Source organism: Anolis carolinensis, chromosome 4, assembly GCF_035594765.1.
Source record: "Anolis carolinensis isolate JA03-04 chromosome 4, rAnoCar3.1.pri, whole genome shotgun sequence".
NCBI lineage: Eukaryota > Metazoa > Chordata > Lepidosauria > Squamata > Dactyloidae > Anolis > Anolis carolinensis.
In genome coordinates this window covers 194,947,290-194,969,768 of record NC_085844.1, presented here as the reverse complement: position 1 = coordinate 194,969,768, position 22,479 = coordinate 194,947,290, and the positions used below count along the sequence as shown (strand labels likewise).

The 22,479-nt window shown below is 37.9% G+C and overlaps 2 protein-coding genes across 4 annotated transcripts; both read left to right on the top strand.

The window, feature by feature from the left end:
* The first annotated feature begins 1,072 nt into the window (after positions 1-1,072).
* Positions 1,073-10,964, top strand: LOC100561499 (triggering receptor expressed on myeloid cells 2). 2 transcript variants are annotated; one of them, XM_003220381.4, is made up of 5 exons: positions 1,073-1,380; positions 3,991-4,335; positions 8,124-8,178; positions 8,695-8,861; positions 9,450-10,964. In XM_003220381.4, exons 1-5 carry the CDS (start codon positions 1,242-1,244, stop codon positions 9,467-9,469), a joined length of 726 nt encoding a protein of 241 aa, XP_003220429.2. In that variant the 5' UTR covers positions 1,073-1,241; the 3' UTR covers positions 9,470-10,964. The 2 variants fall into 2 exon arrangements, with proteins under 2 accessions (XP_003220429.2, XP_062834554.1); XM_062978484.1 differs by lacking the exon at positions 1,073-1,380 and adding an exon at positions 1,404-2,932.
* A 1,686-nt stretch (positions 10,965-12,650) lies between these two features.
* On the top strand, positions 12,651-22,171 carry LOC103278711 (uncharacterized). Of its 2 annotated transcripts, none has more exons than XM_016993292.2 (8): positions 12,651-13,642; positions 15,303-15,701; positions 16,177-16,584; positions 17,348-17,396; positions 18,497-18,538; positions 18,943-19,046; positions 20,228-20,280; positions 21,355-22,171. In XM_016993292.2, exons 1-8 carry the CDS (start codon positions 13,597-13,599, stop codon positions 21,589-21,591), a joined length of 1,338 nt encoding a protein of 445 aa, XP_016848781.1. In that variant the 5' UTR covers positions 12,651-13,596; the 3' UTR covers positions 21,592-22,171. The 2 variants fall into 2 exon arrangements, with proteins under 2 accessions (XP_016848781.1, XP_008107907.1); XM_008109700.2 differs by having other exon boundaries at positions 20,225-20,280.
* The last annotated feature ends 308 nt before the right edge of the window (positions 22,172-22,479 follow it).

Sequence of the window (22,479 nt, the reverse complement as noted above, 5' to 3'; positions counted from 1 at the left end):
ATACTATACTGTAGGCTATATTTCAGACAACGGAATTGGCAAAACCATCTCAGAGTATTTCTTGCTGAAGAAAACCCTATGAAATTCATGGAGCTGCCGTAAGTTGGCAGTCAACTTGAAGGCATGCACACACACATTAGCCCAACAGGATTCCAGCCATAGTCACTGTTAAAATTCATTTTCTGCCCAGCTACTATAAGAGCTACTACTATACTACTGAATCTGTTATTGTGTAAGCTTTCATAGACTTCACTCTATTTCATTGGATACATGTAGAGTTATCCCTAACTACTACCATTATATAAATGCACATAATACCCTTGGTTGGAGGGCAAGTGAGAGGCGGAGATCTATTGGAAATGAAATGTAAAAAGTACACTGACAATTCAATTAAAACTTAAGGTATGCAAGATAAGCAATTTAAGGCACAGGGTGTAATTGTGCCAGTGTTTTTGCAGTGTGTAGTATTACTATCTATCAGGATTGCCTATCTGAAATCTCTGTCTCTTATTTCTTCTCCCATCTCTAGCTTTTTGTACCTCCTAGTTTGATGAGGAATTTGAAAGAACTCAGAAGACCTCATAGTCTTCGGAGGCATTTTAATTGCTCCTAATATTTGTCCAAATGTGATGTTTTTCCCTTTCTACATTTATTATTATGTGCCTTACTGTTTATCTATCTACTGAAAGATCACAGAGTTCCTCTCAAGAGCATTAGCATATGGTTGGGGTTAACCATAAAGAATATGGAGTATAACAGTATTGGTCTGAAACCTTGCAAGTTCTAATAAAATGCTGGATTTCAGTCTCTGCTTCTCTAGTCAAAAGGAACAAACTTTGTACCTCATATATGAAACCAAAGTACTAAGTATGGTGTGCAGTGCATAGTAAGTCACTAAGGTAAGAATTTAGTATAACAAATTATGCAATAACAGCTGCATCTATCAAGTGGAAATTGTATGAATTTGTTATACATTTCCCCAGAAGTTCTAATGGGCTCAAATGTGATAGGCAAACTCTGTAAATAACTTCAAAATGACCAGAAAGCTAGTGGGACTTCTGTGGATATATCAGCAATGATGACCATGCAAGGGCTGTGATTAGCAGTCAGTTCCTAACTTCAGGATTTCCTCTCCTGTTGCAGCCACCCCTCTAGCATTGCTGATGCCCACAATATCCAAGTGTCATGTTGGCTGGTACATTGCTTAATCCACAATAGGCTTGCACAGAAGTTCCTCTTGTATGTACTTAACTAAGGCAAAAGACTATTTGCTCTTGTGCAAGACCATCTTTTCATTTTTAGCTGGGAACTCTTCTAACTTGATCAGCCAAAGAGAGATGGAGAGATTTATGTATCTCATCTGCTTGATCTTCTTATCAGGTATGAAATGAGAGTCTTTCTATATTGACTGGAGGGGTGATTAACTGGTTCTGTAAATGTATTATTGTCCAAATTGTAGCATGAGTGGTCGTAACAAGACTAAATGTATGTATTATGCTGAAGAAAGAACACAGCTGATCCTACTCTGGGACCCTCCTTATTTTGCCAAGTAACTCTTGTTGGCTTCTTCTGTCTCTGTGAACTACATAAAATAGAATCATTTGCTTAGGTTATTGTATGAAAAAATAATACAGAAGATTTGTACATTATTACCTTAAAGGTCCATCTGTGTAGCTCTGGAATCCAGTGTAAATAAAAGAATGAAAGCTCAAGCCATGACAGAACAGAAACAATAGTATTCTTGGTGTTTTTTCTGTATCATTTCACATGCAGTTGTTGTTAATTTTACATATATCTTGACTATATAGCTTTAAAGTGGCTTGTATTAGTTTTCAAAAACCTTAATATCTCAGAGGGTAACAAGACAAAGAAGACAGATGGTTTGGAACAGAACAGTGTTTGATTAAAATGAAACAGATTTTAAACTGAAAAGTCTACTTTTAAACCAACAAATAAACCATACTACATTTCAAATAACAGGGCACAATGTGTCATACAAAGGAAAGATTGTTTAGGTCATCACCAGTTTGACTCTTTCTTTGCTAAAGAGGTACTGTGAAGTGGAGTGGGAAATCACAGAAGAAATGTTTGTTTCCTCGAGCATCAGGAGATAATTTTCATGTGTTAATGAATTATCACAGAATAAACACCACAGAGGGAATTGGTAGCAAGTTTATCATTATTTTTTGTTGCCAGATCTCAAGGACTAGCCTTGAGTCTCTAATATGTGGGTCATCTCCATCTGGGGTGGATACATTCTCCAATTTTGGTGGGCTCCTCTCCAGTGAAGGCAAAGAATTGTGGGCAGACAATCTTTTGTCTGCCCACAATCCTTTGTAGCAAGTTTCTGGCAGAACAGCAGCTTGCCACAGTTTCTACAAAATAATCCATTTGTTTCTACAATTTGCAAAGAATCTTAAGGAGGTTCATATATTTGCTTAATTCATTTCCCTTAACCCTTCGTTATTGCACTTCCAGGGCTTCCTCTCTACTCTGCAAGTAGCTCAGATTGAATGTTCTTGATCCTGTCTCTCTAAAAAGTGAGACGCTGAGCTGGTACCAATCTCTTTAATTAAGGTTTCTGTCTTAATTTGTAAACATGAAAATATAATATCTGTGAATGGCCAAACTTGGTTGGCACTTAATTTGTAATGGTTACTGATATCACAAGGATCTTTCCCTAGGTCTCAGATTAGGTCTGGAAACTATCCAGGCCTGGAACAATCTTGAGCGGAGAACCCTGCTTGACAGGTACTAATTACCCACCTTATCACATGGAGAAATTTCCACCTCATAGAACACTTCAACCTCTTTTCAAGCATGGAGAGGCACGGAGCTCATCACATGTTCCAGGGTTGAAAAGAAGCAGAAATGTCCTGAAAGGGGGGAACTCTGAACATGAGCCAGCAACATGAACCAGTTCTTCCTAACCGTAAGAAGTGTTCAACAGTGGAACTCTCTGTTCCAGAAATGGCTTAGAAGTGTGTGGAAACAAGGGAGGATTTGTGTCTGATGCAGTCCCAAAAATTCTGGTTAGGAAAGAAGCAGTTATTTTAAAAATAAAAGCAAAGAAGCAGAAGGGATTTTGATATTTCTTCTGCTTTCTAATAATATCCTGTTATTGTTTTACATGTATTCAGTACATGATAGAACATGATAGAATAAGATCAAACATTTTTCTGTTCACCTCTCTTTCCAACTGTTTTCCCCCATTGAGAATATTCATTGGTGTATATCCAAAACACACATCATATCATATGATTAAAAAAGAAGGACATTAGAAAAGATATGGCCCAGAAAAGAGGAAATACCCCACTCTGTCCTAAAAAGAGGACAAAAAGGATGGAAACGTATACTTTGAAGATGCTAATATAGCACCAAGACGGTGATTTAACAAAAAGGCAATACATTTTATCATAGTGGGGATGGAATCATAGAATCATAGAGTTGAAGAGACCTGAAGAGCCATCCAGTCCAACTCTCTGCCATGCAGGAATATACAATCAAAGGACTCCCGAGATATGGCCATTTAGCCTCTGTTTAAAAACTTTCAAAGGAGACTCCACCACACTCCAATCATATTCCACTGTCAAACAGCTCTTAGCTATCAAAAACTTTTCTTAATGTTTAGGTGGAATCTCTTTTCCTACAGTTAGAATCCATTGCTTCACATCCTAATCTCTGGAGAAGCAGAAAACAAGCCTGCTCTCTCCTCTATATAACATCCTTATTTCTGACAAGATGACACATGCATCAACTCCCCAGATTTTCACTGCTGATAGGCAGTTTCCAGGCCTCTTTTTCAGGTCCTTCAAATTGAACTTAGGCCAGACAGGTTTTTAAATCAAGCACTGTTTTTTTGCAAAGGAGGGTGATTGGTCTTGTGGATCACATGGAGGGAGTAGTTTCAGTGGTACTATTATCTGACCACCTCTCAACTCAAACATAGAAGACTGAAGCAGAATCCTTCTTTCTATCGTTCTTTCCTAGATGCAGATACAACTGAGGATGTCACTGTAGTATATGGCATTGAAGGGAAGCCCATCTCCATCAACTGCTCTTACAACCTCAAAGAGAACCAGTGGAGGGAGAAAAGTTGGTGCAAACACATCAGCGAGACCAAGTGTCAGCATGTTGTTAGTGCCCGGCGCTTTTGGATGCCATTCCTCAAGAGGAGAAATGGCACCACTGCCATTGCTGACAATATCTATGAAGGGATCCTTACAGTGACCATCAACCCACTCAAGAAAAAAGATGCTGGTCTTTACCAATGTAAGACAGACTTCCTAGGGGTTGTGAATACCCTCCAGAAGGTGAAAGTGAACGTCCTAACAGGTAGGAATCTTTTTTTTCTTTTTTTTTCTTTTTGGTAGAACATTGTTTGTTTATAGTAAAGTAGGAAATAAGGTAGAAGAAAGAGAAAAAGAAAAAGAGAAAAAAAAGGATTTTGTTGACTTCCATCTAACTTTAACTGGTTCATCCTAAAAAAACAACTGTATATATAAAAATTCATAGATCACCGCATCCCCTTCGTCATCGATAACCTCAAAGATTGTCTCTAAATCAGCAGATAGGTTCCAATTTCATTTGTTTTAGATAGTCCTTTACCAAGTCCCAGTTAGTCTCTTTCTTCGGTAAACCTTGATTTGAAGATAACCAATATGTGAGTTTGTCCATGTTCATCACCTCCATAATTTTATTTAGCCATTCCTCCTTATTCGGAATCTCCTTTCGTCTCCAAAACTTGGCATATGTTATTCTGGCGGCCGTTACCAAGTAACTAAACAAAATCTCTTTATTTTTATCCTGATCAATGTCTAACATTCCCAGTAAGAAAAACTCTGGTTCTCTTTTGATTTTTATCTTTAAAATTGTTTGTATAGCTTCATTAATGTCTCTCTTTTTGACTGAAATAATCTCTGAGTATAGTATTACTTTTGAAATACGGGCATCCCCCAAGTTACAAACATATGACTTACAAATGACTCATAGTTAAGAATGAGGACAAGACAACAGGAAGTGAGAGAAATCTATCCCTCAGAAAGGAAATTCACTCCTGGAAGAGCTATCATGGGGAAAAGGTGTCTCAATTGAAGCTTTCTCATCAATCGTTGCTTCTTTAACAAGCCAATTTTTTCAAAAGTAAATTATCACAGTCACAGAAAGTGAGGTGAAATCTTCTGAACGGGGCACAGACAGCACAACAAACACCACAACGGTGTTCACCCTTCCCTGTGCTATCCAAAGCTGGAGTTACACTTTAGAAAGGTATCAGGAGCCCCCAGTGGTGCAAAGGGTTAAACCCTTGTGCCAGCAGAACTGCTGATGTGAAGGTTGGGTTACTGACCAGAAGGTTGCCGGTTCGAATCCAACCCGGGGAGAGCGCGAATGAGCTCCCTCTGTCAGCTCCAGCTCCATACGGGGACATGAGAGAAGCCTCCCACAAGGGTGGTAAAAACATTTTTTTAAAACATCCGGGCATCCCCTGGGCAACGTCCTTGCAGTCGGCCAATTCTCTCATACCAGAAGTGACTTGCAGTTTCTCAATTCGTTCCTGACACAAAAAATGTTTAGAAAGGTACCTGTTTCAATTTAACAAAGAAACCTACAGAACCTATTTTGTTTGTAACTTGGGCACAGGCTGTAACTGTTTTTTATCCTGTACAATGATATGAATAAAGATCTTATCACCAATGCTTGCCTTAATAGTGTGAATGCACTCACATTCCTAAATATACCTTTTCCCTTCTTGTATAGCATGGTTGGGTTGAGGGACCTCCAAAATTGGGAACTAATTTTGGCCCACATTTAATCTCATTTAATCTTTCTGATTAAATGAGAAGCAGCCAGAGTCCACTTGTATTTTTAAAACATTGTTTTCAGCTTGAAAAAGCATATGATGAGTCTCCAAATTGGGACTTCCCAACTGTCCTGATTTGGCAGGAACAGTCCCAGTTAACACACTATCATCCTACTTTTTTAGTATCTTTTAAAACTGCCTAGTTTCTCTCTCCTCCTCCCACTTTGGACCTTGTCACACAGCTGGAGGCGGTTGGCAGCGGCACTCCTCTTCAGGGCTTTTGCCTCACCGGCCAGCAGGACAGTCACAAAGAGGGAATCGAGAAGCGCACATAGTGCGGGTGGCTTCCCCTCATGGAGCTGACATGGATCTCTCAGCTTTGTCCTAAGATTATGTCAGTTCCTGCAAACTAAATTCAAAGGACAAAAGTAGTTTAGACTCAACTCAGCATTGAGGAGAGGAAAGGAATGGCCAGGAACCTGCATTTCTCAGTAGTCTCATACAAAAACAAACTATTTCAGCGTTTCCTAGCTTTTGCATTCTTCCTCAGTAATATGTTTTGCCACCAGAACCACACTCAGATATTACTTGGCCACACATGTCCTGGTTTTCATCTGTAAAATAATAAAAGGTATGCTGCTATAGTATGAAAGCAGATACCCTGTTTCCCCGAAAATAAGACAGGGTCTTATATTAATTTTTGCTCCCAAAGATGCACTAGGTCTTATTTTCAGGGGATGTCTTATTTTTCCATGAAGAAGAGCTCACATTTATTGTTGAACAACAAAATGAACATTTATTATATACTGTAAAGTAGTTATCACAAACCAGCATAACAGACAAACTATGAATCCTATCAAGAATTTCTTGTTACTACCATTATTTACATGTACAACAATCTATGGTACCTCTTGCAATTTAGGTTTCACAAGGTTTCCACGCTGATTTCTCTCTATTCTAGTTTCAATGTAGTCATGAATGATGAATAATATAATATACTATAATAATAATATGATAATATAATAATAATATAATGATATACAATATGTTAATGAGATAATATAATATAGGATATAATAATAACAGAAAATGATAATAATATGGTATTAATAGGATAATATAATAATGGGATATAACAGAATAGCATAATAATATAATAATAATAGGATAATATAATAGAATAATAGAATGGAATAGAATGATATAAAATATATTAATAGGATAATATAAAATGGAATATAATAATAATAACAGAATAATATAATAATATGAAAATATAATAGAATAATAATAGAATAATAATATAATGATATAATAATAATAGAAAAATATAATATAATGATTTAAAATATATTAATAGGATAATATAATAATGGGATATAATAATAGTAACAGAATATGATGATAATAATATGGCAATAGAATAATAGTATAAAATAATCAGTTTCATGGTATAGGATAGGAAGATGAGAGGAGAATCCCAATGCGTCCTGTACCTTTAAGGAGCCTTGGGGACGAGTGGAAAGCCCTCTTCCTTCCTTCCCTCCCACCCTCCCTTGCCCGGGCTCCAGGAGCCAATCAGAAGCCTCTGGGAAGCAAGGCAGCATGGCCAGGAGGGAGACGGAAGGAAGGAAGAAACGGCAGCAGCCACGGAAGGTTCTTCAAGCCTCGGCTGGGGGGCAGGCAAGGCAAGGCAAGGCAGGCAGGGAGGGAGGGAGGCACAGAAAGCAAGCACTTTCCCTCCCTCCCTCCCTCCCTCCGGTGTATGAATGAGTGCTGCTTCTGCCCTGCAGCCATGCTTCCCAATGGAACTCTGCTGCAGCCTTAGTTGCTAGGTCTTACTTTCAGGGGAGGCCTTATATTTGGCAATCCCCCCCCCCCAAAACCCTGCTAGGTCTTATTCTTTGGGGAGGTCTTATTTTCGGGGAAACACGGTAGTATTACCTGGAGGCCTCCAGAAGCATGATTCTCAATTTTAAAATACTTTTTCTCAGCATGGTTTGGAGAGTTCCAGGACTTTAAAATGGGAGCGGATTTCATCTATTGTCTACTTTTGTTAGATTGACTCATCCGTTTTTATAGTAATAGAATATACAAGCCAGAGTTCAGTGCTTATAAGGTTACAAATCTGTACATTTATCAAGAAGTAAAATCAATTGAAGACAATGGCATTTAATTTTGGATAAATATTACTTGATAGTTTAAATTTTATATGTATACTTCTTTTGTGTAATGTTGACTTCTATTTTACAATGATTTGTTTGTTGCCATTGCCTTAATATTGCCATTTTTAGCAGCTAACTTTTTGCATGTCTACCACCAGACTTATGGGAGACTGAAGCACCAGAGGAGCCCAGAGTAGAGCAAAGCATCTCCAGGTAAATCTATACATTAATTATAGGGAATAGATTGGTCCATTGCAACAGCCTTTGATACATTTGTTTGTTATGAACCGAAGCAAAATATTAAAAAACTAGCAGAGTACTAAGCAACACAAATGTTAGAAACAACTTAGTTTTCATCCAGACAGGCCCCTATCTCAGGATCTACGCAAGGTTTCCCTGCTTTGATCTCAATTAAATAAACACCTAGTAAGACCTGGATCTTAGAAAATATTTATTTTGGGGCTGCGTCTCTCAGACCTCCTAACCAGCGGAGCCACTAGTTCCAGTTGTCTTATCTACGGTGAAATTCAAAGTTCCTAGCTGGTATCTCATTCCAATATATTTGCCATTGCAACTTTCCCCAGATCTTCTTGTTGCCCAAATGAAATACAGATGGACTCAAGATAGCCATAAGGAACTACTGAAATTATTTCCCATCTTCTTTATTATATTTTTCTCATGCTAAATCATATCCTTCATATAATGCATTTTCTTTGTGTCTTTCTAAAGCACCCCATCAGATACAGAAACCAAACTTCACATCATTGTGGCTGGACTCCTGGGCTTCAAATTCTTGATTGCTGTCCTCATTCTAATTATTGCCCGAAGCCTGAAGAATAGAACAACAGAAGATGGGTACAGAAGAGAAAATGAGCACCAGCTCTTCCCAGTCACAGGTGATGTCCAATGAATATTAGAACAGACCAAAGACCTAGCTGCAATCTGGTGTTCAATTTGGAGTCATGTTAGTAAGGGCTGAGAGGAAATGTAGTCCAAAACAACTAGAGAAAACCACATTGGTGATGTCTGGCTATGTAATATGGCATCCCATTTTCTACTGCGACCAACCTGAGCAAGGCGCGAGGCCAAGGGCAAACTCCTGTTTGTGTTCCACACCCATTCAAATTCAAAATAAGATTGCTTTTGATGTTGGTGATAGTCAAGCAACCATCTGATGTCCTTATCCTTCTTGAATTTGTCTATTAACCTTTTAAAGCTGCCCACCTTGGCATTATAGCAACACCTTCTACAATCCAGCTATGGATTACATAAAAGAACATTACTTTAGGTTGTTGCAGAAATCTTTAGAATTTGGGACACTATTGGCTGGATTTTTCTACCTAAATGCTGAAGAATCCTGCTATTCTCAAATAGAGCTTCATATAAAAATGGATACCATGTTGGAATAGTGGGCTTTATTTGTTTCCCTGTTTCATTTCATTTTATAACTCAAATGCCTAATATTCCTGTTTCCATCATAACAGGAAATGGCTATTACAGCTGAAGATAATGGAAGAAAGGAAAACAACAAGCAAGACTTCACAGGGATATATATGTAGAAGTGGATCCAACAGGCAAGACAAAAAGACTGGTTTGCTCTATCCTGCTTTCCACATCCACTGCAAGGACTGCTCTGGTTTTGCCTGCTTTGCCCTGCATCTCACAGAATACTAAATATAAATTTAAGTGATTGTCGGTGAATCATTAATTTAGATTACAATTAGCATCTTAAGGAACTGACTATAAAATCATAGGATTGTAGCTTTTAAAAGAATCTTAAGAACCATCTAATTCTACCTCTGCCATGCAGGAATCCACAGTTAAAGCACCTCTGAAAGGTGGCCACCCAAATTCCATTTAAAAACATCAGATGAAAGGCAGTCTACTAAAGTCCTCCTTAAGACCACAACATCAGCTTTAACTTTTGGACGGTTTTGACTCCTGCTCCATCCCCTGCTTATTTTATCACCAAGCCTCTGGGAGAGCTCAAAATCCTGCATGGTTTTTTAAAAATGGTTTTCATCATTTTAAATGGTCATACATTTTGGCTTATTTTGCTATAGTGAATGTCAAATGAATACTCCATGCCAATGCACTTTTCATTATACTATATGTAGGGAAGAATCTATAGGGCAGAGCTTTCCAAACTATGCATTACTGTATTGTGTCAGCTGCAGTGTGTAGGGACCTCATCATACAGATGCCCCTCTTTCCATGATGCTCTGTTTCACCAGCAATCACCAGTGAAATGAAAGGCACCTGTGGTGCCTCGTGGTGACCTGCACGGCCTCCCTCCTTCCCCAATCATATGGGAGCATCAGGATAAGGCGCGTTGGCACCCTGTCCCTTCCCCCATCAAACAGAGGAAACCCATGTTGCCATGCTGCTGTTTCCCCCATCAGATGGGGGGAAAGGGCGAAAACAGCAGGGAGCTCAGTCAGAGCTACCCAAAAATCAACTTACCTTCTGTTGTGCTCAGCAGGCTCTATGGCTGAAAAGGAACAAGGGGCCAATTTCTCCTTGCATGATAAAGTGGTAGTTGTATTGCACAAATGTAGTAAGAAACTTTAGAGTCTATGTGAAATTAAAAATAAATCATTTATTTTGAATATATAAATATGTTGTGTCCCCATACATTGCATTATTAAAATTTACGTATGTGTCTGTATCTGTTATAAGGGATTAGTTTAACCTCCAGTTTGTTAGTAAAACTGAATTACTGTGTCACAAAATGGTGTATGTCTATAACATGTATCACCAACATGAAATGTTTGAAAAGGTCTGCTATAGAGTCTAAGAACAAATGCAGCATCCCCCTCTCTCTTTTCTTTTGCAAAAGGCATGTGTAGAGAAATACAGTAAAGACTGCAATGAAATGAAATTGAGTCCCCTCGGGTGAGAAGGGCGGGGTATAAATAATTGAAATAAATAAATAAATGTACTTTAATGCAAGTACTTGAAATGATTGAATAAAGGTGGACTTCATTGCGGACAGTTAATAGTTCCTTCCCAGGATCCTTGACTGAGTTTTGTGTCATGCAAAGCACCCTTTGTGGGTAATCCTTAATATCAAATGAATTTGCAACTGGAATGAATTTTAAACCTTGGTGCAGGAGTTGTGCTTATGTTTAAAATTGCCTCAGAGACAAATTGTTTTCTAGATGTTTAAATTAATCACCTGTACAAAAAAGAGGAACACATCTGTTGGTGGCTGTCATAAATGTCCAGTTCCAGTCTGAGATTACACACACTATTATGAGAAAGGAATAAGAGTGGGGATGTTATTGTAGAAAAGTAAAGAGTGTTATTCCATTGTCTAAAGATTCATCTAAAAAATTATCCTCCTATTTATATACTGTTTATATACATTGCCTTAATAATAAGATATATCCATCCTCACTCATAGTGCTAACTTTTTATGTATATGAGAAGTACAGCAGTGTTCACTGGGACTTACATCTAGATAAATTGCACTGAATTGTACTTTCAAATGTCATTTCTATATAATAATAACAACAAAATTTTATTTATATACCACCCTATCTCCCCAAAGGGACTCAGGGCAGTTTCCAACAAAAAACGGCAAACATTCAGTGCCAGAATACGCTAAAAAGAGAATTAAAAAAAAACCAGATCACAAAAAATTCTATAACAAGCAGTTCAAGAAACATCCTTTGTAATTTAGGAAGCTTGAAGGTCTTTGTCACAGCTCTGGAACACCAAACCTAATAATAGCGAATAGGGGAAATGGAGTTTTGGCCACATCATAAGGAGGCAGGAAAGCTTGGAAAAGATCACGATGCTGGGGAAAATGGAAGGAAAAAGGAAGAGAGGCCGACCAAGGGCAAGATGGATGGACGGTATCCTTGAAGTGACTGGGGTGACCTTGAAGGAACTGGGGGCGGTGACGGCCGACAGGGAGCTCTGGCGTGGACTGGTCCATGCGGTCACAAAGAGTTGGAGACGACTAAACAACTGAGCAGCAGCAGCAGAGTGCTAAGAAAATCTTGGAAAGCTACAGTTAACTGGAGCTGCTGCCTTGTGGTAGTTTTCAAACGTGAAGGTCCATTTCCTAATTTCATGATCCAAAATAGCAACCATGAGATGACATGGCTGCTATTACTCATTGTGGTTAATCCTTCCTCCAGTCTTTGCCCTATTATTGCTTAATCTATGACTTCTACTCATCACAAGGTCTGGAGCAAAACAGTCTTATTTCCTCTATTTGAGGATCTGCAGCACAATTTTGGCTATACATTTTCCATTGATGCAACAAGCTAAGTGGATGAGAAAAACCATTTAGAGAATCTGGATTGAAGATTTTTATGTACAGTGATGCTGATTTGATATTATCACAATCTGTATCTTTTTGCCACCCAAGTGAAAATCATGTCACTTACTCCCTACCCCCACCCCCCAAATGAGAGCTCTCTTCTCATAGATCCTGAGGAGGGAAATTACTATATGTAATTTCCCTTCCCATGTACAAGTCTAGAAATTAATCTAGCCATGGATCAAGGTAGGTCCAGTCAACCCTTCACATTTGCAGGTTTGACTTTTGTGGATTTTATTATTCATAAAAGGTAAAGGTAAGGTCTCTGATTAAAATAGTCTCTCTAGGACTCACTAGGTTCTTCAGTACAACTCTGCTGAATTTCTCCTTCTCCAAGTAGAGTCACAAAAAGGCAAAATCTTAGTCAATCTCGGGAAAACTTTTTTAAAAGCACTGACACATACTCTCTACTCTCTCCATGCTTGGATAAGAAAATGGCTTTTATTTCATTCCTGTTGGTTTAGGAATATTTTTTTATCAAGTACTGTGAACTTTGTTATCCAAACCAATTTTTTTTATTATTTTTAAGTGTATGCTTCTAATTCTGGTTGGCAGATCTTCTTAGACAAATTAGAATCCACAGAACTCAGGTCTGCCAACTAGGCATGATCTGCTCTGGACTTTAGAAGACTGTCTCATGCTGATCTACTGTAGCTTCTGTTTTAGGAAATGATGTTGCCTCACCCTGGTTACTTTAGGAAGGGTTGGCTTTTTATGGTGCCCCCAACAACTTTATTTTATCGAATTTACCCAGTGTGAGTATTTTTTTCAGCCAAAATTTCTTGAACTGAAGAAATTGGGAGTAGGTTGATGGGACATTTGGCTGGTTGGTTGGAGTTCAATGGGCTACAGTAGACCTTCCTCACTTCTTACTACATGCAGCCACAGGTCAGATAATTGCTATCCTTGCTTTAAACAATGAGTTGCATCACATTTCTCATATTCAAGCATCATGCACACAGAGACACTTATGTACATGTATAAAGAGAGAAATACATGGTCATAGCACAGTCACCTCATTCTGTAATGCAATGTTGCAAGAGAAAGAACTGGCCTTATCTGTAACTATTCAGCCCAATGCTTTGTCTGCTAGGGAACATCTGGAAAGCAATTTCCCACAATTTTGGCCAGACAACTCATCAATGCTAAAATTATGACAATTTTTAGAAGTTCATCCCACAGCATTGCTGAACTGGATGAATAAGTGACAGACAATGACAAAGGGAAATTATTTCCTTCCTGCAAGGGCAAATTGAGTTGTACACTGGTCTGCAACCTAAATTATATTCAGCTACACGATGATGGGATTTTCGGGTCTCCAGCTAAGATGCTTAATATTAACAGGTATGATAAAGAACAATGCCTTTTCGTGGCCATCAATATAAAATACAGTGGCATGCTGCTAAATTAAAATAATTAATTAGAGGCCATATCTATGTATTTGTATAATTAATGAACAATAAACAGACAGCTACTTTTGTTCCCTTGTTTTGTTTTGTTTTCTTTTGTTTTTTGAGAGGCAGGAAACAATTCAAAAATAAGCTCCATTGACTTAAATGGGGCTTGATTCCAGGCATGTTACTGGTGGATTTCCTGCTTCAACACTGAATTGAACTAGATTATTTTTGAGGTGCCTTCCAACTCTACAATTCAGTGACCAGAATCCTAAGTTGACAAATAGTTCACACAATGGATTGTAGCCTGATCAGTTTTACATTTTTTGCACTCATGAATGGAGTGTTGCCATAATTAGATAGCTCACAATTACATGAAGAAGTCCAGAAAATGTTCTGTGTTTTTTAGTGTTGCATGTATTTCTCCCCTACTCGGTTGAAATTGTATTAATGACCTATCATTTTTAATTTAATTTAATTTTTACTGGATATAAACAAAGATGTTCATGGAATTTTATGTCTCAGGTACCAAAATAATATAGCTGGTCCTGGGAATTATGTCCTATGACTTCGAGAGGAGGTATTATTTTCTACTTAATTTCAGGCAGCAAAAGGTCTTGGGCCCTACATGGGTAAATCCTCCATTTCCATTAATCTAGTGGCAAGTGCCTATAGAACATATTAATCTATTTGTTCCATTACCTTTGGGATCAGGCACATTTCTTCTCATTTTCTAATAGAAACCAAGATAGATCTGTGGCTATATATATATCCTACCCATATTTGACACAAGAAGAAAAAGAAAAAGATCCATAAAGATGAAATGCTGTATGGCTCAGCATGGCGCAGTAGCTCTTCATGTGGATCTACACTAGATGGAAACAGATATTATTTCATGTCTTGTGGATCAGAGGCAGGATCTAATAAGCATCAGCTTATGCAGACATAATTCAGCACTGGGATCAGCTGAATCTGAGGGTCTTAGCACTTCTATAATTGTTTTGCTTCTGGCTGCTAGGCCATAGCCAGACACTTGTTTTATTGTGGCCACTTCCAACAAGACAGTTACAGGAGTGGGTTGGCACAATAATATAGACTTATGATAAGTTAGGTGATACTTTGCATCCTTGAGTGGGAAGAAGGGAATGCCAATCTCTATTTATTGGCAAAAGGGGGGTATAATTGGATGCCAGACATGCCTCTAAATTTCAGGCTTCTGCACCAGAGTGCTATATCAGAGGCAACAAAAGGCAGCACAATAGAAGCACTGCTATAAGCAAAGAAACCACATAGCCCCTATCAGTCCCATGTTTGTTGTTTCTATAGGTATGAACTCCTGAGAACCAGCATATGCAAAAATTACATCAAATACCAGTTTCAGACCTCTATAAAACAGATTCTGAAGATGCTTTTATCTCCTCTGTCATATTAAATCAGATTTTTGATCAATAATTGAGGACAAAATGCTGAACACACTTTAGTCAGAAGCATACACACCATTATAGCCAGTATCTCATTTTATAGTCTAGTATTTACCTGTCTATCACAAAATTAAAATGGTGTATGTCAATTGCATATGTTTGCACATATTTTGCTTGTTCTTGTTCCAGGCCTTTTTATGTCTGGAGAAATACACTCATCTCCAGTGTCTGTAAGTCCTTACTTCGCAGACAACGCAAGAGGGAGCTCAGAAGAGGTGGTGCTAACACAAGGAATGTCTCTCAGAATAACTGCTTTCTGTGCCTATCAATATTTACAAGGAGACAAGATATGGTGCAAAGAAACAGAGCAGAAGGAATGCGATCTTAACAAATCTTTCAGCCTTTCAGAATGGAAGTTTCTATCTACTATACCCAACCAAAAGATCACATTGGAGAGTCCAAGAAATGGATGCCTTTCTCTGTTCATGACTGCTCTTGAAGTAGAAGATTCAGGGACATACTGGTTTGGACTTCTTGATGGCTTGAAGATGATCTCTTCGAAGAAAATTAAAGTGGTGGTTCATGAAAGTAAGTCTAGTCAGCCATCTATATCCATAGATTCAATCATCCATGGCTCATTTTTTTATTCCAAAAAGCAATCTTTGATTTTGTTTTTGCTTGTTTTATATAAGGGGCACCATTTTATTACACCATTATATATAATGGGACATGAACATCCATAGATTTTGGTATCCATGGGGGTCCTGAAACTAAAACTCAGTGGATATCAAGGGCCCATTTTGGTCAACATAGCCCAAACGGATCCCTTTATAGTAATAATCAACAAAATGGAACAAAACAGCTCACATGTATTTTTACACATTGCTTTCTCCAAAGAAATTTTACACATATAACATTAATTTCCACTAGTCTCTCTGAGCTGATTATACTACAAACATGGCAAAACATCTGATAATGAAGCTGGAAATGACAACTAGTCTAATAGCATATAGGAAAAGTCCAAATAATTGTACATATTGTAACTACAGTATTATTTTTCCAGATCCTCTGGTGCCTACAATGATATTCTCACCTCCAACCTCTATGACTCCTTCCTCTGAAAGTCCTAACAAGTCAGGAAGGAGATTACAAGAAGTGATCAAGGTGCAAGGAGAATCCCTCATCATGAAAGCTTTCTGTTCCCAACAACATCAATCAAAGAAGATCTGGTGCAAAGGAGATATACTAAAGGAATGTGATCTTGACAAACCCGTAGGCATCTCAGCAACAGGATGGCAATATCTGACTCCTAAACCAAACCAAAAAGTTATATTATTGGATTCAGGAAATGGCTGCAGTTATTTTTTCATATCTGATCTTCACATGGACGATTCAGGGATATATTGGTTTGGGATACTTGAGGATCTGAATATTATCCCTTTAAGAAAATTCAAAGTGATCGTTCAAAAGAGTGAGTACTTGCGGATAATGAGGGAGATGTCATCTACATACAAGGGGAGTTCCTGAAGTATTTCAGAGCCAATTGTGAAGGAAAAGATTGGGCACCAAACAAAACCAATGAACATAAGCTAAAGCTTACATAACTTTAAGAAGTGCTATAGCAGAGATTCCCCTCCCCCCATTTGCTTATTTAAAAAATATACCCAGGTACTTTTATTTCTATGGAAAATTCAAATGTGTTACTCTCCTAATTATAGCCTGAAGTGGCACATTCCCATGGGAGTTTCATTTATTCATCTGCATATGCAGATTCAATCTCAGTGACAGATTTACAAGAAAAAATTGAGAAGCACTGCCGGGAAAACCTAGATTACTGGAATGGGAAAGCAGCAACTTTTTATAAAGATTGTGAAGTAGTAACATGGCCAGTTTCCCTAAAAGGAACATACAGAGCATTCTAGAAATCTGTACTGTTGTTTATTGTAACAATGTTGAGAATAAGGGAACAATGTGACAAAGAGTGGATCTACACCTGGGATATGTAATGTAGTTTAATAAGGTAATCATCACACTCTTTCGCAGAAAATGCTAAAGGCCTTGTAAAACTACTGCTCGCATAACTCCATGGCATTGAGCCATGGCCATTAAGGTGATGTCACACTGCATTAATTATACAGCCTAGATGCACCCAAAGACATCCAAAATATTTGTGGAAAACAACAAAGACAAAACCAGAAGTTTTATTCTCTTTTACAGTACCATTTTATTTTCAGGACAGAAAAATAATGGCATTGTGGCAGTAACAAGTGAAGATTATCAAAGGTACCGACATTAAATTTATACCTGGAAACATCAGGATTAGAGATGTGTGCATGTTGCAGCTGTCACTTCTGACGCAATAAATAGATAGCTGTCACTCATTCTACTTCCCTACAGTTTAGCCCAAATAAATTATGCAAGCAAAATGCAACTGCAGGGATTGGTTTTTCGACTCACAGAACATTAAAGCTATGTCTAAAGTCAACTCTTATGTATTTCCATAGGAGATTCTGCCCTGAAATATCCAGTTCCCACCGCCATCTCCTTCTGATCGATGTAACTTATTTCTGGGAGTATAACTTACATATATATATATATATATATATATATATATATATATGGAGTTGTGGTGGGGCAGCGAGTTAAAACCACTAAGGTGCTGAATTTGCTGACCAGAAGGTCAGAGGTTCAAATCCGCAGGACAGGGTGAGCTCCTGTTGTTAGCCCCAGCTTCTGCCAACCTAGCAGTTCAAAAACATACAAATGTGAGTAGATCAATAGGTACCACTTAGGCGCTCCATGCAATCATGCCAGTCACATGACCTAGGAGGTATCTATGGACAACGCCAGCTCTTCGGCTTAGAAATGGAGATGAGCACCACCCCCCAGTGTTGGACTTAACTAGACTTAATGTCAAGGGGAAATCGTTACCTTTACTAACTTATATGCTCCCAATTTGCAGGCAAATTTCTAGCACTCTGCTTGGCTTCAGTGCATGTGATGGTTTGTTAGTTTACTGTGCATGTGCATTGATCAGGCACACACAGAAGAAAAGTAAAGAGATATGGATTTCGGAAGACAGGACGATGGGAGGAACTGCCCTCTTTCTGTGCCATCTTTGGAGTCCAATCCAGTGTCTACTAATAGCAAACACATTCCATTGAATTCAGTGGAATTATAAATAGGCTATATATTTCCCACCCAGATTAGCAAATAAAAAAGTACAGCTTTATGTTTACCATGAAAAAGATATATATGGACAGTGTATATATGTTTAAGTATTCAAATGTGAGTGGGTAAGTGTGTGTTTATGCGTGTAGGTACTTTGTGGATGAAGGGCACATGTTTTCAAGCATGTTTTCTGACCGACCTTTTTTCCCCAGGCCAGAACCAAGCGTGACAATTCCCATCTCTTCTGAACCACAGTAAGATCCTAATCTTTCGTTTCATTAAATGCATTCAGACCTGGCAAGACATGAAACTGGGCAATGAAGTAAATATTTTCCTGCAAGTCCCGTGATCCTTCGGCACCATCAGCTCCAGTGGGTAAAAGTCACCATTAACAATGATGGGCATTTGCAGACTTCTTTCTTTATACCCTGGAAGCACTTTTATTCTCTGTCCCTAACATGATAATCTTTTGTCTTTACCTTTCCTCTAGTGTATTATTGTTCTGCAAATTTTAAGACATGTGTTTGCTTCTAACCCCCTCTGAAAGCAAGGGAAAACTTAATTATGAACTGCTGTTACAAAAGGAATCCTGCCAAAATTATCAAGTACTTGTTTCTGCTGAGGGCGGGTTTAATTAATACATTGTGAATTGTTTCAGAGTTTACCAAGTTATCTTGGTTCTGGGCTCCATTGTGGTTGGCATAACAATTATTGCAGCTCTCATATTAGTTGTCACGATGCTCCTCAAAAGGAAAATGAGAGGTATGTTTCAGCTTCTTTTGTCTTCATGTAACTCAGTTCTATTTTTAAACTTTCATTTCTTAATGCTTAGTGCTAGGAATGCTAATGATTAGATATGAGCATTATATAGCACGACAACATCAGAGACACAGTCATGGAGGTTAGGAGCAATACAGCTACCAGGAACAAGCTACTTTTCTGCAGCAATGATGTAATTTATTTTTTAAATAATGCAACAATGAGAATAAAGTTATTGGTGTAAAAAGTAATGTTTTCCAGTAGTTTTTACAGAGTTACCTTCAAAGCATATTTTTGAAAACATTTGGCAAGGACTTTTCAAGTTTCAGTACTTTTTTAGCATTTTGTATTATACTGTATATTGTGTTTCTATTGTCTGTTTGGATGAGGCCAATTGGCTGATCAATAAAATCGTTTCGTTAGCATTTCTGATTGGAATTCTTTTGGGCAATTCCAAAACTACAATTACGCATTTATAACAGCTATGTATTCTCATTCCTACATAATCCCCACTTTAGGGGCTACGTAGGGACTGTGAAAGCGTCCCAATCTCAATTATCAAAAATATCAGGGTGACTTTCAAACATATCACCTGAGCTTTGTCAAAGTCTTGCAGAGGCCATGAGAAGGGTTCACTTTTGCATTTCAAAATCTGCAAACATAACAGAATCATTTCTTGTTTTACATAGAAGAACTGCAAGTGGTCATGGTTGCCTGACACATACAGTATTTGTATAGTATGTGTGTGGAAAATTCCCATATTTAGGTAGAAGATTGTCTTTTTGGTATTCAGCAAAAGTGGTACAGTAGAGTCTCACTAATCCAAGCTAAACGGGCCGGCACAAGCTTGGATAAGCGAATATCTTGGATTATAAGGACTGATCAAGGAAAAGCGTATTAAACATCAAATTAGGTTATGATTTTACAAATTAAGCACCAAAACGTCATGTTATACAACAAATTTGACAGAAAAAGTAGTTCAATACGCAGTAATGTTATGTTGTAATTACTGTATTTACGAATTTAGCACCAAAATATCACGATATATTGGAAACATTGACTACAAAAATGGCTTGGATTATCCAGAGGCTTGGATAAGCGAGGCTTGGATTAGTGAGACTCTACTGTAGTATGTTATGTCGCTCATACATATATACTAAATGAAATTTTCTTCTTGATAGCAGCTGAGGAGCTGAATTTTGGTGATGACCCAAACTGTAGAGTAATAACATTACAGGTAAGTTAGCCTTTCACAAGTTAGAAAATAGAAAATTTGTTATATGAGCATTATCCATTCCCATAGATACACTAAGCACTGAAATCCTAGTTTATCTTGATCTGATCTGAAAGAATTCTAAGAATTCTGTTTGTAGTATTGCATTCGCAGTAACTGAAATATCTTCCAAGAAAACCAAAACTCAATTTGTTTGTGTTTCGTTTAAATTTCTAAAAATAAACACTTGCCCTTACCTAGCATTGTACTAAACACTAATGTTTACTTCTAATGCTGTGTTTGAAGCCCAGATTCAGTAATGTACATTATAAACTATTTCTCAATTACTGGGATGTTGATGTGGAAATTTAATTTAATTCATAGCCAATTACAAAAACCACAAAGTTTGCTTTCTGAAGATTCCTGTAGATTGTGTATTTTCTCATTCACACAATTTTAAGTAATGTAACAGGAGTGGAGTGTGGATGTGTGTGTCTTTGTGCACTTTTAAAACCTGTATTTCACCTAAGATTTGTATTAGGTTCTGGACAGAAGAGCACTATGGTGGTTTTGACAGGACTGTAGGAAAAGAAAACAACTGCCACTGAGGTTGTGATCCTATGACCTCTGAACATCCATTGAACCATTCAATATAGTGATTCTCCCTCTCTGCAGAGAAAGATGTCTGCTCTCGAATGATGTCCCACAGAAGGGGCAGAAAGATCTGCCATTATGATATCCAAAACTAGAGAGGGCAAGGGGGGGAATCTTTACAGCCTCCTTCCTCAAACCCCCTCAAAAAGAAAAAAAATCCGTATACCCCTTCCATAGAAAGATAAAAATTCATCCTCTTTATACCCATTTTCTACCCAACTGGTCCAATCTGATTGTTCCTTTCTGCCACAGAAACCATTCCTCTATGCGATTTAGAGTGAGTTTTAAAAGACACAAACTCATAACACACACTAAAATTAATATGGATATAGACAGAAGCTTGCTTGCACAACATCCAGAATTGGAATTCCGTCTTCCAGGTGAAATACAGCTTTTTTAGTTTTGTTTTTTAAATGTTCTTTGGGTTTTTTTACCTATTCTCAGATCCATGACGTCCAAGCTGCCAGACACTCTTCAAGCAAAGAAATTAATGCAATATATGCCATACCAAACAAGCCCAAAACAAGGATAGAAGACGTCACATATGTCAACACAAAATTTCCACAGAGGTCAAACATCATCAAACATCACAGTGAACCACATTGTGTGCTTCCATCTCCTGGATCTGTAGAGTATGCAAACATCATATTTGGATCTAGAATTCCACATATCAGGGACTAAAGACAGAGTGAATCCTCTTTTATAAATTCCAGGGCTTATTTGCTGAAATGTGTGAGGTGAGTTTCTGTTTTAGAGATAAAATGAACATTTGAGATATTCTAGCTTCTGTGTAGTGCTATATTGATATGAAGAGCTGCTAGGCTAATCTGAAAGCCTGCAGGTCCACTATCTTGAATCAGTATGTGAGCCAGTTTATATTAAGAAGTGCTTCTTATCTCTATGAATTGGCCCTACCTTCAGGCAAAGCAAAGCAATGCATAATGTCCTGCCATTCTCGACCCTGGGCATGCCTTTGTTGAAGGCCAGAACTGTCATAAAGTCAGATTTTCACCCCCTAAATTAACTCACTGTCCTCAGGTCTTACTGAGGACAGTCCTATTAACAAAACTGAATATAATTGTTAGCCCAGCATTTGTACAAAGAATGCATACTTGCAGAATTCAGGTTTGGAAAGGGACCTTAGGTACTATATTTAAGCTTTGTATTATAGCTGTGCCTACTAAAGTTGAACAGAAGAGCTGTATGTTAAAGCATAAAACTATAACAAAGGCATCACCAGAAATAAAATCTAATGTGAAAAAGTTGACTATCAAGTGCATATGAAAGTAATTTATTTAATGTCTTTAGCGCTGCCTCTGCTGGGCAATACATAATGATTTAGTTGGGCTTGAGTGATCTTTTGAAAAAGTAGCTCTTATAATCTTAACATGACCCCTTAATATAAGCAAGGTTGGACATATGTACCATCTTATGTACCGCGTTTCCCTGAAAATAAGACACCCCCTGAAAATAAGACCTAGTAGAGGTTTTGGTGAATTGCCAAATATAAGACATCCCCCAAAAGACCTAAGAGGAGGGAGCTGCCGCTGAGGAAAACGCATGTGGCGC